At 49.6% G+C, this 13,602-nt stretch overlaps 1 protein-coding gene across 1 annotated transcript in view; it reads left to right on the forward strand.

The window, feature by feature from the left end:
- Positions 1-13,602, forward strand: part of satb1b (SATB homeobox 1b) — a 31,533-nt gene that overhangs the window by 3,863 nt on the left and 14,068 nt on the right. Inside the window, exons 2-5 of the mRNA XM_060064465.1 lie at positions 655-1,253; positions 5,097-5,309; positions 8,605-8,676; positions 9,277-9,432. Of these exons, the coding sequence (XP_059920448.1) occupies positions 655-1,253; positions 5,097-5,309; positions 8,605-8,676; positions 9,277-9,432 (1,040 nt within the window). The remainder of the gene's footprint in view (positions 1-654; positions 1,254-5,096; positions 5,310-8,604; positions 8,677-9,276; positions 9,433-13,602) is intronic.

The following is a 13,602-nucleotide window of genomic DNA, read 5'->3' on the forward strand; positions in this document are numbered from 1 at the left end:
TCGGCGTGAAAGGCCGAGGGATATTTATGTTGAGTTGACGGCACTGAAATCGCTTCCATTTATTTTTTTGCTTCCTCTTCTCTGCGGTTTGTAGCTTTGGCGCCGGCAACATATTGGTCTTGGCTCGCTTCCCTTTTGTCTGTGTTGTCATTAGAGTGCCCTGAATCACATGAATCACACTGAATCACATTAACGGCCACACCTCTCCTCCTCTCCTCCTCTCCTCCTCCCCTCCTCTCCTCCTCTCCCTTCACGTCTTGTGTCCTCTCCCCGCTCCTTTCAACCCTTCTGTTCTTCACACTTCTACCTTCCACCACCTCTGCGTCCTCTCCTTTCTCCTCTTCTTTTCCTTCTCCCTCCACCTCCTCCACCTTCTCCACCTCTTTAAACTCCCCAACCACCTCCTTCTCCTCCTCTCCTCCTCCTTCTACCCCACTCTCCTCCTACTCTTCTTCCTCCTCCTCCTCCTCCTCCTCCTCCTCCATCTCTCCTTTCTTCTCCTCCATCTCCTCAACCTCCTTCTTCACCTCCTCCTCCTACTCCTCCTCCTCCTCCTCTCCTCCACCTCCTCCTCCTCCTCCTCCTCCTCCTCCTCTACCACCTCCTCTCCTTTCTCCTCCCCCTTCTCCTTCTCCTGCTCCTCCTCCTCTGCAGCGGAGATGGACGGTCTGTCAGACCTCTCCCCGCCGGGATCCAACCACAGCGGCGGGCACAACCACAACCACCACCACAACCACCTGGGCTTCACCCAGCAGCAGCAGCCCATCCCGGGCAGCACCGCCGAGCAGACGCCCTCGTCTCCGGTGCCCCCGCTGGCCCACGGGCCCTCGCCCCACAGCGGTGGCGGCGGTGGCGGTGTAGGTGGCGGCGGCGGCGGCGGCGGCGGAGGTGGTGGCTGCGGGCAGCCCGGCGGTCGCCAGCAGCAGCCCCCTCCCCAGATCCCCCCCGGCCTCCACCACCCGGGGCTGGTGTCCACTCCCATCAGCCCCCAGCTGGTGAACCAGCAGCTGGTGATGGCCCAGATCCTCAACCAGCAGTACGCCGTGAACCGTCTCCTGGCGCAGCAGTCGCTGTCCCAGCAGTACCTCAACCACCCGCCCGTCAACCGCGCCTCGCTCAGCAAGCCCATGGACCCCCAGCTGGGCTCCAACGCCGAGGTCTCCATGGAGATCTACCAGTGGGTGCGGGACGAGCTGAAGAGGGCGGGCATCTCGCAGGCGGTCTTCGCGCGCGTGGCCTTCAACAGGACGCAGGTGAGCATCAGGGTCTCAGAAAAGTTTAAAAGCAGTTCAAGTGAGGAATAGAGGAAGAGTTGAGCAGTGCTTTAATGTTGACGTGAGGGACACCCTTTTTGTACTTTCTGCGGTGTCACCTGAATTTGGCCTCTTGGATAAGCGGAACGCATCCTTTGTTCTCTTAGGAAAGGCAGGTTGGTGTAGTGGCTAGGGTGTTGGGCTCCCGGCTGAAAGATGCTGGGTTTGATCCCCCACTGTAAGCTGCACTAACCCCTGCCTGGTCCTTAATGATCTGTAGCTGAGATCACTGTCAGTGGTGTTGCATCAAAGCATCCACTAAAAGACTAAATAGCAACTAGGGAAGTCCGGTTCCTGATGAGTCGTGTTTTCTGACCATAGGTTGGCCTCCTATCTGAGAGGCCTGAGAAGGGGGGTTTCAAATCCGACATGGCAAGCCTTCAAATTAATGTGTTCTGCTTGCTAAATTTGTCATCATGACAAATGTCCCGGGGGTATAAATACATGGGTGCAAATACAACAACATCTTAAGGTAGACACACTGTGTCTCCTTGGCAAATCAACTGGGCTGATTCGTCTATCTTAGGGACCACTTTTGCAGTTTGATGTAGCCATAGCTTCGGCTACTTTCCAACAAACATACAGGGACCTTAACACCCAATCTATAGGATAGTTCGCAGACTGCACACAGAGGCTGACAGACCTAACTTTCGACTTCAATTTATATCCCTTGGTCATACTCCCACACACACACACACACACACACACACACACACACACACACACACACACACACACACACACACACACACACACACACACACACACACACACACACACACACACACACACACACACACACACACACACAAGAACACCAACAGGCACAAACACTAAAAACACACACACACACACACACACACACACACACACACACACACACACACACACACACACACACACACACACACACACACACACACACACACACACACACACACATACATGCACACGAACAGAGGGTAGGCGGGCGACAGCAGCAAACTTTATGCTAAGTCGCCGTGTGTAAAAAAGAGTAAAAAAAAATAGATTTCATCTGTATTGATTGGAATCATACCACTACCTCCCTCACAGTGACGCACAGAAACAGACGCACACACACACACAGCAAGGCAGGCTTATCTGTGGCAGATATGAAGAATCACCCTGGCAGTGTGCCTTGGGAGCCTTGTTATTTATTAGATGTGTGCGTGTGTGTGTGCGTATGCGCGCGGGCCCATGGGTGCCTCTTCATGAAAGGGGAAAGAAGCGGGTGCACATGGGCCGACTATGTGGAGGAGGGCCGGCGGAGGGTGCAAGGGGCTAGGCTGGAGGTGGCGTTACGGTGGAGGAGGTGGTGGTGGATCAGGATGGCGGAGGTCTGGGATAGGACGGAGGGTGGAGAAGGAGGCGGGGGAGAAGGAGGTGCAGTGGAGGAGGCGGTGTAGGAAAGGGGTTGAGTGGGTTGAGGTGGGGCTGACAGATAGACTGAAAAGGTCTGATGAAGGAGAATGATAAATGTACGACGCTGAAGACTAAACATGCGATCAAACACACACACACGCACACGCACACACACAACCACACACACACACACACACACACACACACACACACACAACCACACGCACACACACACACACACACACACACACACACACACACACACACACACACACACACACACACACACACACACACAAGGCTTCTAGTTATCTCCATACCTGGGTGAAATCTGTGTACAGTCTGGCTGCTCACTGGGCCTTATCTCCCTGTCTCTGTCTCTACCCACGCCTGTGCATGTACACCCATACGTGGACGCCGAGACAAGAAAAAGGATTAGAAAACCCCCAGAAAGATAGCCTCTTATAGCCCTTCTGATGAACCGCACACTCACACACACACACACAGTCATACTCACACACACACACACACGTACACACACGTACACACGTACACACACACACACACACACACACACACACACACACACACACACACACACACACACACACACACACACACACACACACACACACACACACACACACACACACAGACACACTCCCCTCCCCCTCCTCCTGCATGTCCACACTACCAACATCTCAACAGGCTTGTGTGCCGTCGGTTGGTTTATTGCCAAACGACGCCTATTTACGGTGCTAGCTGAAGCGGGGCCCAGGGACCCTGCCGCGCGTCCGAGGGCCCCGTGAAAGGAGCCAATCACTTGTGTGTGACGGCGGTGCCAGAAGCGGGCTCCTAATGACAGGATTCAGCGCGAGTGAAAAGCTTGCCGAGTGCGCAGTGATTGCTTCGCCGCGTCGCACGTTTCGCCATTCTGCCGCGCGATTGGCTGACGAGAGCCAGGGGCGCACGGGCGACACGCACAGAGCCCATCGAGAACAGTTAGCGGGGAACAAAGTCCTTTTATCGTAGCGACAAACCGAGAATGTCCGCGCGCGCGGCTGCGGTATAATCCGTCACCTATAGTTCTCCGTCTGGTTGCATTTAGAGCCTTATTGGATTCAATTGAGTATCTCCACGGCAACATGATACACAAAGTATATAGTGCGAAAGCTTTGGTGAGTCAAACAACTGCTTTTTATATTTGAAGGCAAACACAAAGTCTTTTTGACGTGAGGTTGGGAATATTCTTTTAACTAGAAAAACTAAATGCATAAAAAAAACCTTGTTGAAAACCGACGGGTGATACGGGAGAGAGCAGGGTGTAGCGAATAGGGGAAGGAAAGAGGTGCAGTGTGCTACGTAGTCATCCCTGGCATCCTACAGCAACAGTCCCTGGGAACGAATGCTGAAACACATCTTAACTAGATGGACTATTCCTGTGCTTATTCCTGATTGGCCATAGCTTACTGTCTTAACCACTTAACCGCACCCAAAACAAGCCCAATCTAACCCAGTGCCCCAAACCTTCTGGACTATTTAAACTTCAAAAATAATGATTCCACCACCACCCCTTAATCTCATGCCCAAACTTCGCGGTTTCTTGCAAATGGTGTAAATAACCAGTGAGTGAGAGAGAGAGAGTAGTCTGTCGAGTTGGAGCCCTGCTAAATATGCTCCTGGGCTCTGCAGAAGAGAAGGATAGTTTAAATACCGTCTCCCTAAAAGGTAGTATTAGCTTACGTTCAAGTACTGTAGTTGCATTAAGAGCCTCGCATCACCGCTGCTATCTCCCAGTCTCCAATTACACTCTCTTTATCTAAGCATCTCTCTCTAATGGGATTTATCTGACTCTGACAGTGTCTCTCTCTCCCTCCCTCCTTCACCCTCCATCTCCCCTGATAACTCTCTCTTCTCTGGCCGCTGATGTCTGCCTCACCTATGCCTTTTCCTCCTCCATCACCTCTCACATTCTGTCTCCGTCCCCTCTTCTATCCCCCTTTCTTCTCACCTCCATTAATCTCACTCTCCCTGCATCTCACCTTCTCCTTGTGCCCCTCCTTCACCTTCTGTCTCTGTATCTCTCTACCTCTCCCATGTCTCTCTGTCCTGCTACCATCTACCATCTACCTCTCTACCCTCGATCTCAATGCATCCCGACCTCTCTCTCCCCCCTCTATCTCCATGTCTCTCTACCTCTCTCTCTCTCTCCCCTCTATCTCCATGTCTCCCTACCTCTCTCTCTCCCCCCTCTATCTCCATGTCTCTCTACCTCTCTCTCTCTCCCCTCTATCTCCATGTCTCCCTACCTCTCTCTCTCCCCCCTCTATCTCCATGTCTCCCTACCTCTCTCTCTCCCCCCTCTATCTCCATGTCTCCCTACCTCTCTCGCCCCTGAAGGGTCTGCTGTCTGAGATCCTGCGTAAGGAGGAGGACCCCAAGACGGCCTCCCAGTCACTGCTGGTCAACCTGCGCGCCATGCAGAACTTCCTGCAGCTGCCCGAGGCCGAGCGAGACCGCATCTACCAGGACGAGCGCGAGCGCAGCCTGACCGCCGCCTCCGCCATGGGCCCCGCCCCCCTCATCACCACGCCGACCAGCCGCGCCGTACAGGTAGGTCCCGCACTTCCTGGTTCTGACACGCATGCCCTGGCTCCGAACATGCACTTCCTGGTTCGGATTTTCCCTTCCTGGTACTATCGGGGACTTCCTGGTTCTGATATTCACTTGTTGGTACTATCAAGGAACCTGGTACTGATGTTCACTCACTGGTTCCAACATGCACGTCCGGGTTCATTGGGTGTCACATGACCGGCAGTCTCCAATAGCAATCATTTATTTTTAAAACCGCGTTTCTTGAACAGAGTTTTATTGTAAAATGTCTAGTAGTAACTGGCTAGTAGGACCATAAACTGTTTACTGGCAGACGCAATCAAGCCAACTCTTTAAGTCCTACAAACATCAAAAATTTAATTAATAAAGGTGCTTGTATAATCTCGACTATTTCTGAACAACATATTAGTCTTTACTGCCACATGATTGATGAAGGAGTCATCAGTCAACTTGGTAACATCTCTATATTTAGATAGGAGATATAGACCGTTTGGCATAGGAGGAAAGTCACGCGCAGACACACACGTATGTACACACACACGGCACCTCTGTCTCCTCAATGTGTTTACATACCATGTGTGTTCAGATGCCAAGTATGAATCCTGGCACCGCCCTGTGGCTCACGCATTCCACACCTCACACACACACACACACACACACACACACACACACACACACACACCTCACACACACAAACACAGACACCTCGCACACCTCACACACCTCACATACCTGCGCAGCGCCTCAGCCGACAGCGTGTCTGCATGCTAACTGCAGCCCGACATCAAAGTGCTGGGGAGAAGCCGTCGTGACGTTGCGTTGCCACGCCGGCGAGGGAGGCACGGCGCACGATGCATTGGGCACACGTCGTTTCGACTTGTCTGTCTGACTGCTTTTTGCGTGTACGTGGTGGAGACTAACTCGAGCAGGAACACAGTTATCCATTAAACACAAGGTGAGCAATGTACTGGTGGGTTTGAGGGATCGACGTCTCCCCTCGACGCACCGGTGTTCCGGTGGAGCCTCTGAACGGATGTTCCTCTGTGCCGTCATTCCCTCTCGCGCTCCCCTTTGATCTGAGGACCACACCGTGCTCCCTCGCGCACACGGTGTGTCTCGGCCTTTCTTCCACTTCAGGCCATCTGAAGTGCGGTCGTGGGTCTCCATGGCGACGTATGCAGTAGACAAAGGCCCTCTCTGTTGCCTTACCCGTTCACTAACAGGGGGCTTTTAATTTAGCACAGAGCGGCAGGAAGTGGAAATAAAGGAGAGGGCGGAGGGGGGGCCATGGGACAAGCCCACGCATGTCTCCCCACGACGGCGAGATCCCAGAGCCACCGTTGCGGAACTATGACTGGGCGCTTTTATTTTGAAACGATGAGGATGGATAACCAGTAATCCCACATTGTAGTTAATTACTAAGTACCACAATTACTACACAATACAAAAGGAACACAAGATAATAAAGAAGAAACACAAACAAAGATAGACAGAGATAGACAATATTTGGACAAGGTCATGACAAAGTTAGGGTTGATTCATTATATCTTCTTTTTACAATCCACCTGAAGTCAATAACTTTAAACCTTTTTATGGCTAAAGAAAAACTGAAGTTGTTGAAGGTGAGGTCATGGTTTTAGTGGTGTGAAGAGGGTTCATTATTTGAACATGATTTCAAGCACAGAGGGCAACGTTTAAGATTCCAAAACATTCCTCACTATAGCATCACTAAACAAGAAACTAGCTTTCAACAGAAACGTTTTTTATAGAGACAACTGCACCAGCACACTGTGTAAAGCACAAGTGCACTGTCTCAAGTTTCCTATAGCATATCAAGTACAGCACATGAGTCACGGCATAGTGTGTTATATAAGTCATAAAAAGGAAGGCCTGAACCACTTTAAATGTCAGTGTCATAACATGATCCCCAACGTGTGTGTCCACATATGCACATTCTTGCCTTCCTTTCCACACACTCCCAAACCCATAAAACATGGCTCTATGCATCCATATGCATACATGCAGACAATACCCACGTGCATTCATGGACACACAGACACAGACACACACACACAAACACACGCACCCACACCTACTCATGGCCTCACCCATCTGGCCAGAAGCCAGGCTCCTCTAACGAAGGCTGTGCGATTTGAATTCGACAACATCAATCCGTCAAGGTGGTAATCGAACACAAGACAGAGATGACGTTTTTATGGGCCTCGTGAATACAAATGTTAAAAAAACTCCAGGACGTGTAGGGCCTGTTCCTCCCACTAGAACCTGTTAGCACCTTCACTGGCCTCAGCGGTGAGCTCCGTCCCGCTACCGCTAGTGCTCGCGCCGCCGCCGCCACTCAGCCACTCCTCGCCATCAAACAGTGGATAAAAACCACAAAGAGTGTCCTTCCTGGTGTTTTAACACGAGTTGGGGTAGCGCCTGAAGCGGCCTCTGCAATTAGCATGATCATGATACCGCCAACAGCGACTCCGCCCCCTCACTATCAAAGGGTCGTTAAACAACGGATCAAACGGCGAAGAATGTTCCCGCCTCGCCGACACCACCGCAGCCACCCAGGAATGCGCCCTGCGAGGGGCTGGTGTGATGTTTGGCGTCTAGACAACTGCTTGACGACGCGCGTTATTATAAGCACAGGCTAGGTCTGCAGACATTGATGCTATAAGCGATTCATCGCGGCGTCAGGTGTTCAGAGCGGCTCTCTGGGCCTCACTTGTACCGTCCCCACTTGATGATGTTTATGACTTAGGCGATGATTAGCTGTTGTGCTCTAATGATCTGATAGGAATATGTCTGTCACGCAAGTTATATCCAGCCAGGACTAGCGCCTCTCATCTGATGCATTAGACATTTATTCGACATTTCAATTGATGCTACATTTTTTTTGCTGTTTTCTCGATATGAAAGGAATCTTGCATACGGGGTTATGTAGAGAGAACAATGTTGTTTGAGTGTTCGCTATGTGGGTATACCTGCTCATGCATGCCTGTGAGTTGCAGTGTGTGTGTGTGTGTGTGTGTGTGTGTGTGTGTGTGTGTGTGTGTGTGAGTCTATGTATGTCTGCCTGTGCTTATGTTCTCATATATGCTCATGCACACACGTGTGCAGTTGTGTGCTTGTGTCTGTATTAGAGATTTGATTTATTTCGAGGTGTGTGTGTGTGTGTGTGTGTGTGTGTGTGTGTGTGTGTGTGTGTGTGTGTGTGTGTGTGTGTGTGTGTGTGTGGTTTTGATCCAAAATGGCCACTCATAATGTTGTGTTTCCTCTTACCCATCAGCCCCGGCGGGAGGACTGCAGCAACGTCAGACCTGAGGATTGGAGTCCCAGAATCCCCGTGGGCATCTCCCCTGTGAGCAGTCCTGCATGACCCTTGACCCCCTCCCTTTTCCTTCCCCTTACACCTCCACTCCTCTCTTCTTCCTCCTCTCCTCCTCCTCATCATCATCATTTTCCAAATGTTTCTCACCTCCTCCTCTTCGCATCCCCATTCCTCCTCTCTTTTATATCTTCCTCTTTCTCTTTTGTCTCTCACTTCCTCCTCTTCCTCATCGTCCTCATGAAGTCTCTTTCCCTTATGATCTACTGACTATTCTTGATGCAATCAAGGTTTTTTGGATTGGAACACAAACTGGTTGAATTTAAGACATTTCCAACACACATTTATGTTTGTTTATTTGTATTAACATTGAGTAATTGAGTGAGTTATTATTCTTAGAATATTGACAGATCTTTTCAATATCAAGGTATTATTATTGAATGATACAATATAAGTTAATAAGTAAAACAATAAAATAATATTAGAAATAGAGCAAAATACTGGAATGAAAATCAGTCAAATGTAATTAAACTGTAAACTGCTGGTTATTATGTACAAGAGATTCCAGTCTGTGTGTTGGTTCCCGGTTTCCCTGGTTCCTTCCTTCGCTCAGTGTATGTCTGTGTTCCCCAGGTGAAGCCTTCCCAGCTGCCCAGCGAGTGGAACGGCAAGACAGAGAGCTGCATCCTGAACATCAGCTCCAGCATCTACGAGGAGATCCAGCAGGAGATGAAGAGGGCCAAGGTGTCTCAGGCCCTGTTCGCCAAGGTGGCTGCCTCCAAGAGCCAGGTACATACACACACACACACACACACACACACACACACACACACACACACACACACACACACACACACACACACACACACACACACACACACACACACACACACACACACACACACACTTACACACTTACACACACACACGCGCACAGGCTCGCGCAAAGGCGCACATGCACGGGCGAATGGACACACATGCACACACACACACCCAAATACACGAACAAGCACACATGGAAGACGGACATACACATGCATAAACACACACTTACACACCCAGGCTCACACTGGAGCAGGAAGTAAGTGAGCAGATGGGAGAGCATTGAGAACAGGAAAGGTATCTCTGCTGTTATCCTCCTTGTTTATAATGAAGATCACCTAGACCTCATTAATTCGACATTAATCATTCCGTAATTTAAAACCAAAATCTTAATAGGAAAATAATAACACTCAAAAAGAACAAGAAAAATGTGGTAATTATTCTATTCTGAAATATTAAACGAGTTTCCTATTTTATTCTTCTGTTCTTTAATAAGGCCTCCCATCCTTTGATAATACAAACACATAAGACTTTATTAAAACACATAATACCTATTCAAACACATAATACCTTATTGAAACGCATTGTCCCGACAAAGGTTTTATCAAATCGTTAAGACCTCATTCAAACAAAAAGCTTTTGTTCCTGCAATAATAACCACACTGAATGATTGATAAGTAGATTCCTTATCTATAAACACACAAAATAAACGCACACATACACACACACAAACACACGCGCACTAATGACGTTGTCAAACCAGTGTTGGAGCGCTGGCAAATTCAATGGAACCAAGACATATCTAAAGCACCTCATGGTCCAACTACAGTAGGAGTCTGTAGTTAGCTCCCCTCTGCCTGTGGGTTTCATTACCCTAATGATGGACCCCCCACGACCGCACAACCAGCGATGTTTCGGTGGTACACCCACGCCTGGGACAATGACACCCATATGCAGATGAAGCGCTCAGCGGTGATCTTAGTTTAACTTTGCCTGTGTGCAGATATAGGTCTGATTGCTTTCAGATAAGCCTTGTTCTAAAGACGTGGCGGTGGAATGCATATTTTATATAGATCACTGATAGCAAGGACACCGTGTGCAGCTCTATCCGGGAACTGTGTGTGAACACGACCACTCTGAAATAAGTGAACTCTTTTTTCAACAAGCGGTGGAGATTATGAAGAAAAAAAATGTGATTGTACAAAAGGTCGAAGAGAATTCATCCTGCGGTGATTAGGAGATCAACCGCAAAACCAAACATAATAAATATCGCTTAAGACGATTCAGGCCTATAATATACAGCCGAATACAATAATTGTGTTTGTTCTTACGCACAGCGTTGAGTTATCAACTGCTTTATTCATTATTATTCATCTGCTCACATAATGATAAGGCTAGTGTAATCTCTGTTCCGATATAGCCTATGCAAGGTAACTAATTTGTTGGTTCTTACTCTCGACACACATTGCAATGGGCGTAGAGTAAAGTTTTCAACTGCGTGATTCATTATTTCATGTTATTTTACGTAATTTACACCATTATAGTTATATAATTACTATAATATAATTATAAAGCCATTGTTGGTATTATTGTTATTACATCCTTACATTGCCCCACTGACTGAAATAAGGTAACCTAGCGAAGCAATGTAGGGCCTATTCAAACACAGCAGAGTTCCTAACCACATGATACAGGGAACTTGGTGGACCTGATAGTCTGAGCGATATGAGATTTCATATCCTTGTTTTAAACATGGCATGGGTCATTTCTGGCTGTCATTGATCAATCACTAGGCTCATTCCACCGTCCTAAAGTCCGTCGAGTCTGTTGCGCTGGTCCGAGGACCCTCCCAGGCCTCCCCCTCATGTGGGTGTACCATCCAAGCACTGGTGGTCGCACGGTGGCCGCACCCCAGCGCCTTCGCCCCCTCGCGGCTGGGTGACGAGGCTAATGACATGCGTTAGCTGTACTGTGGACGAGGGGAGGAGAGCAGGGAGCAGTGTTTCAACACAAAACAAACCTGTTTATATGAACAGCGCTCTGAGTGGCTGCCCCTGCCCCCCCCCCCCCCCTGTCATCAGATCCCAGGACATGCTCAAACAATGCGGCTGTGTGTGTGTGTCTGTGTGTGTGTGTGTGTGTGAGTGTGTGTGTGTGAAAGAGAGAACGAAATGCACAAAACTATACCACCACCGCACAGCGTGCTGTTTAACCCTTTATTAAAAGCAATTAAATGAAAATGCATAGCAAAGCATTATTATTAAAGGTGTCCTTGCACTTGTCTGACAGTTGGAAGGAAATGTTCGCAATCCCCCCCCCCACTCTTGATGAGACAGATAGGGGTGGGGCTGGATCATCAGGGGCGGAACTATACAGAAATATCTGGACTGGCTGTTCTCTCTTTGTGTGTGTGTGTGTGTGTGTGTTTTCCTTTTTCTTTTTGTCTCTTTTTCTCTTTTTTTTTTGCTGATTAGGATGATTACAGAGATTGCTTTGTTTGAGCAAATTACAGTTTGATGCACAAACCACTGTTTTTGTTCCCAAGTTCAAAGACTCCTTGAAAGAATGTAGAGAGAGAGAGAGAGAGAGAGAGAGAGAGAGAGAGAGAGAGAGAGAGAGAGAGAGAGAGAGAGAGAGAGAGAGAGAGAGAGATGGATAAAGACCAGGGGGAAGACGGAACAGGAGAGACGGATGAGAAAGAGGGAAAGGGAGATAGATAAGCGATAGAGAGAGGAACAGAAAGAGGGAGTGGAACAAGAGCGATAGAATGATGGAGAGAGAGAGAGGGACAGAGGAGAGAGAGAGAGAGAGAGAGAGAGAGAGAGAGAGAGAGAGAGAGAGAGAGAGAGAGAGAGAGAGAGAGAGAGAGAGAGGGTGAGAGGGACAGAGGGAGAGAGAGAGAGAGAGAGAGAGAGAGAGAGAGAGAGAGAGAGAGGGATAGAGAGATGGGAAGTTACCTTATTCACTCGAGAACGCCGCTCTTCCTAAATGATCGTTTGTCTGTAAAACGGGCCTCTTCTGCTCCCCCCACCCCCCTCCCCCCTCTCCATTCATGGTGGCGGCGTGTGAGTGTGTGAGTGTGAAACGGCGAGGAGATAAGAAGTGTGCTAATTACGCCTGTGGAAGGAGGCCTGGGAGAGCCCTTATCTCCTGCTCCATCTCCTAATGGTTGCTCCCCGGGCAGCACCACCTCCTCCTCCTCCTCCACCACCACCACCACCACCACCACCACCACCCCCTCCACCACCACCACATCACACTCAACACACACACACACACACACACCCACGCGGTACACAAACACACACACCCGCATACCGGGAACTCTCAACAGGTCTTCCCCTACCAGGGAGCACCAGACCCACCCGCACGCTTTCCCCCAACACCTTTTTCTTCTCCTCGACCTGATTTCTCTATTCAAATTCTGTGGCAAGATGTTCCTTTGAACCTTAGCGCCCCCTCTGAGGTTCACATGGGGGTCACCCCGGCAGTGAGGTCAGGTCGGTGTCAGCTCTCCGAAGCAGTGTTGGGGAATACTCTGTGGCATCACCCAGCACAGGCGGATGCCCAAGTTGCCTGTGTATTTGTGTGTGTGCGTGTATGTGTGTGTGTGTGTGTGTGTGTGTGTGTGTGTGTGTGTGTGTGTGTGTGTGTGTGTGTGTGTGTGTGTGTGTGTGTGTGTGTGTGTGTGTGTGTGTGTGTGTGTGTGTGTGTGTGTGTGTGAGTGTGGGCGGGCGTGCGTGTGTATCTGTGTGTAATAGAGATAGGAAGTGTGAGAGATGAGGGGGTGGGGTCGGTTGTGTGTGTTTGTGTGTTGAGTGTATTTGTGTATTGGAACATTGCCTTGTTCGCCCCGGTCGAGAGACAGATAATAGAGAGAGAGGGGGAGGAGGGGGGGTGGAAGACGTGGAGGAGGGGGGGGGGGGGCAGAGGAGCAGGAGAGGGAGAAGATGGGATGGGCTTCGAGGGGGGTGGTCTCCACCCTGGAGAGACTAGCAGTAAGCAGAGGTGTGTGTGTGTGTGTGTGTGTGTGTGTGTGTGTGTGTGTGTGTGTGTGTGTGTGTGTGTGTGTGTGTGTGTGTGTGTGTGTGTGTGTGTGTGTGTGTGTGTGTGTGTGTGTGAGATGGGGGTTTGATT

This window comes from Gadus macrocephalus, chromosome 11 (assembly GCF_031168955.1).
Source record: "Gadus macrocephalus chromosome 11, ASM3116895v1".
In the NCBI taxonomy this organism is placed as follows: Eukaryota; Metazoa; Chordata; class Actinopteri; order Gadiformes; family Gadidae; genus Gadus; species Gadus macrocephalus.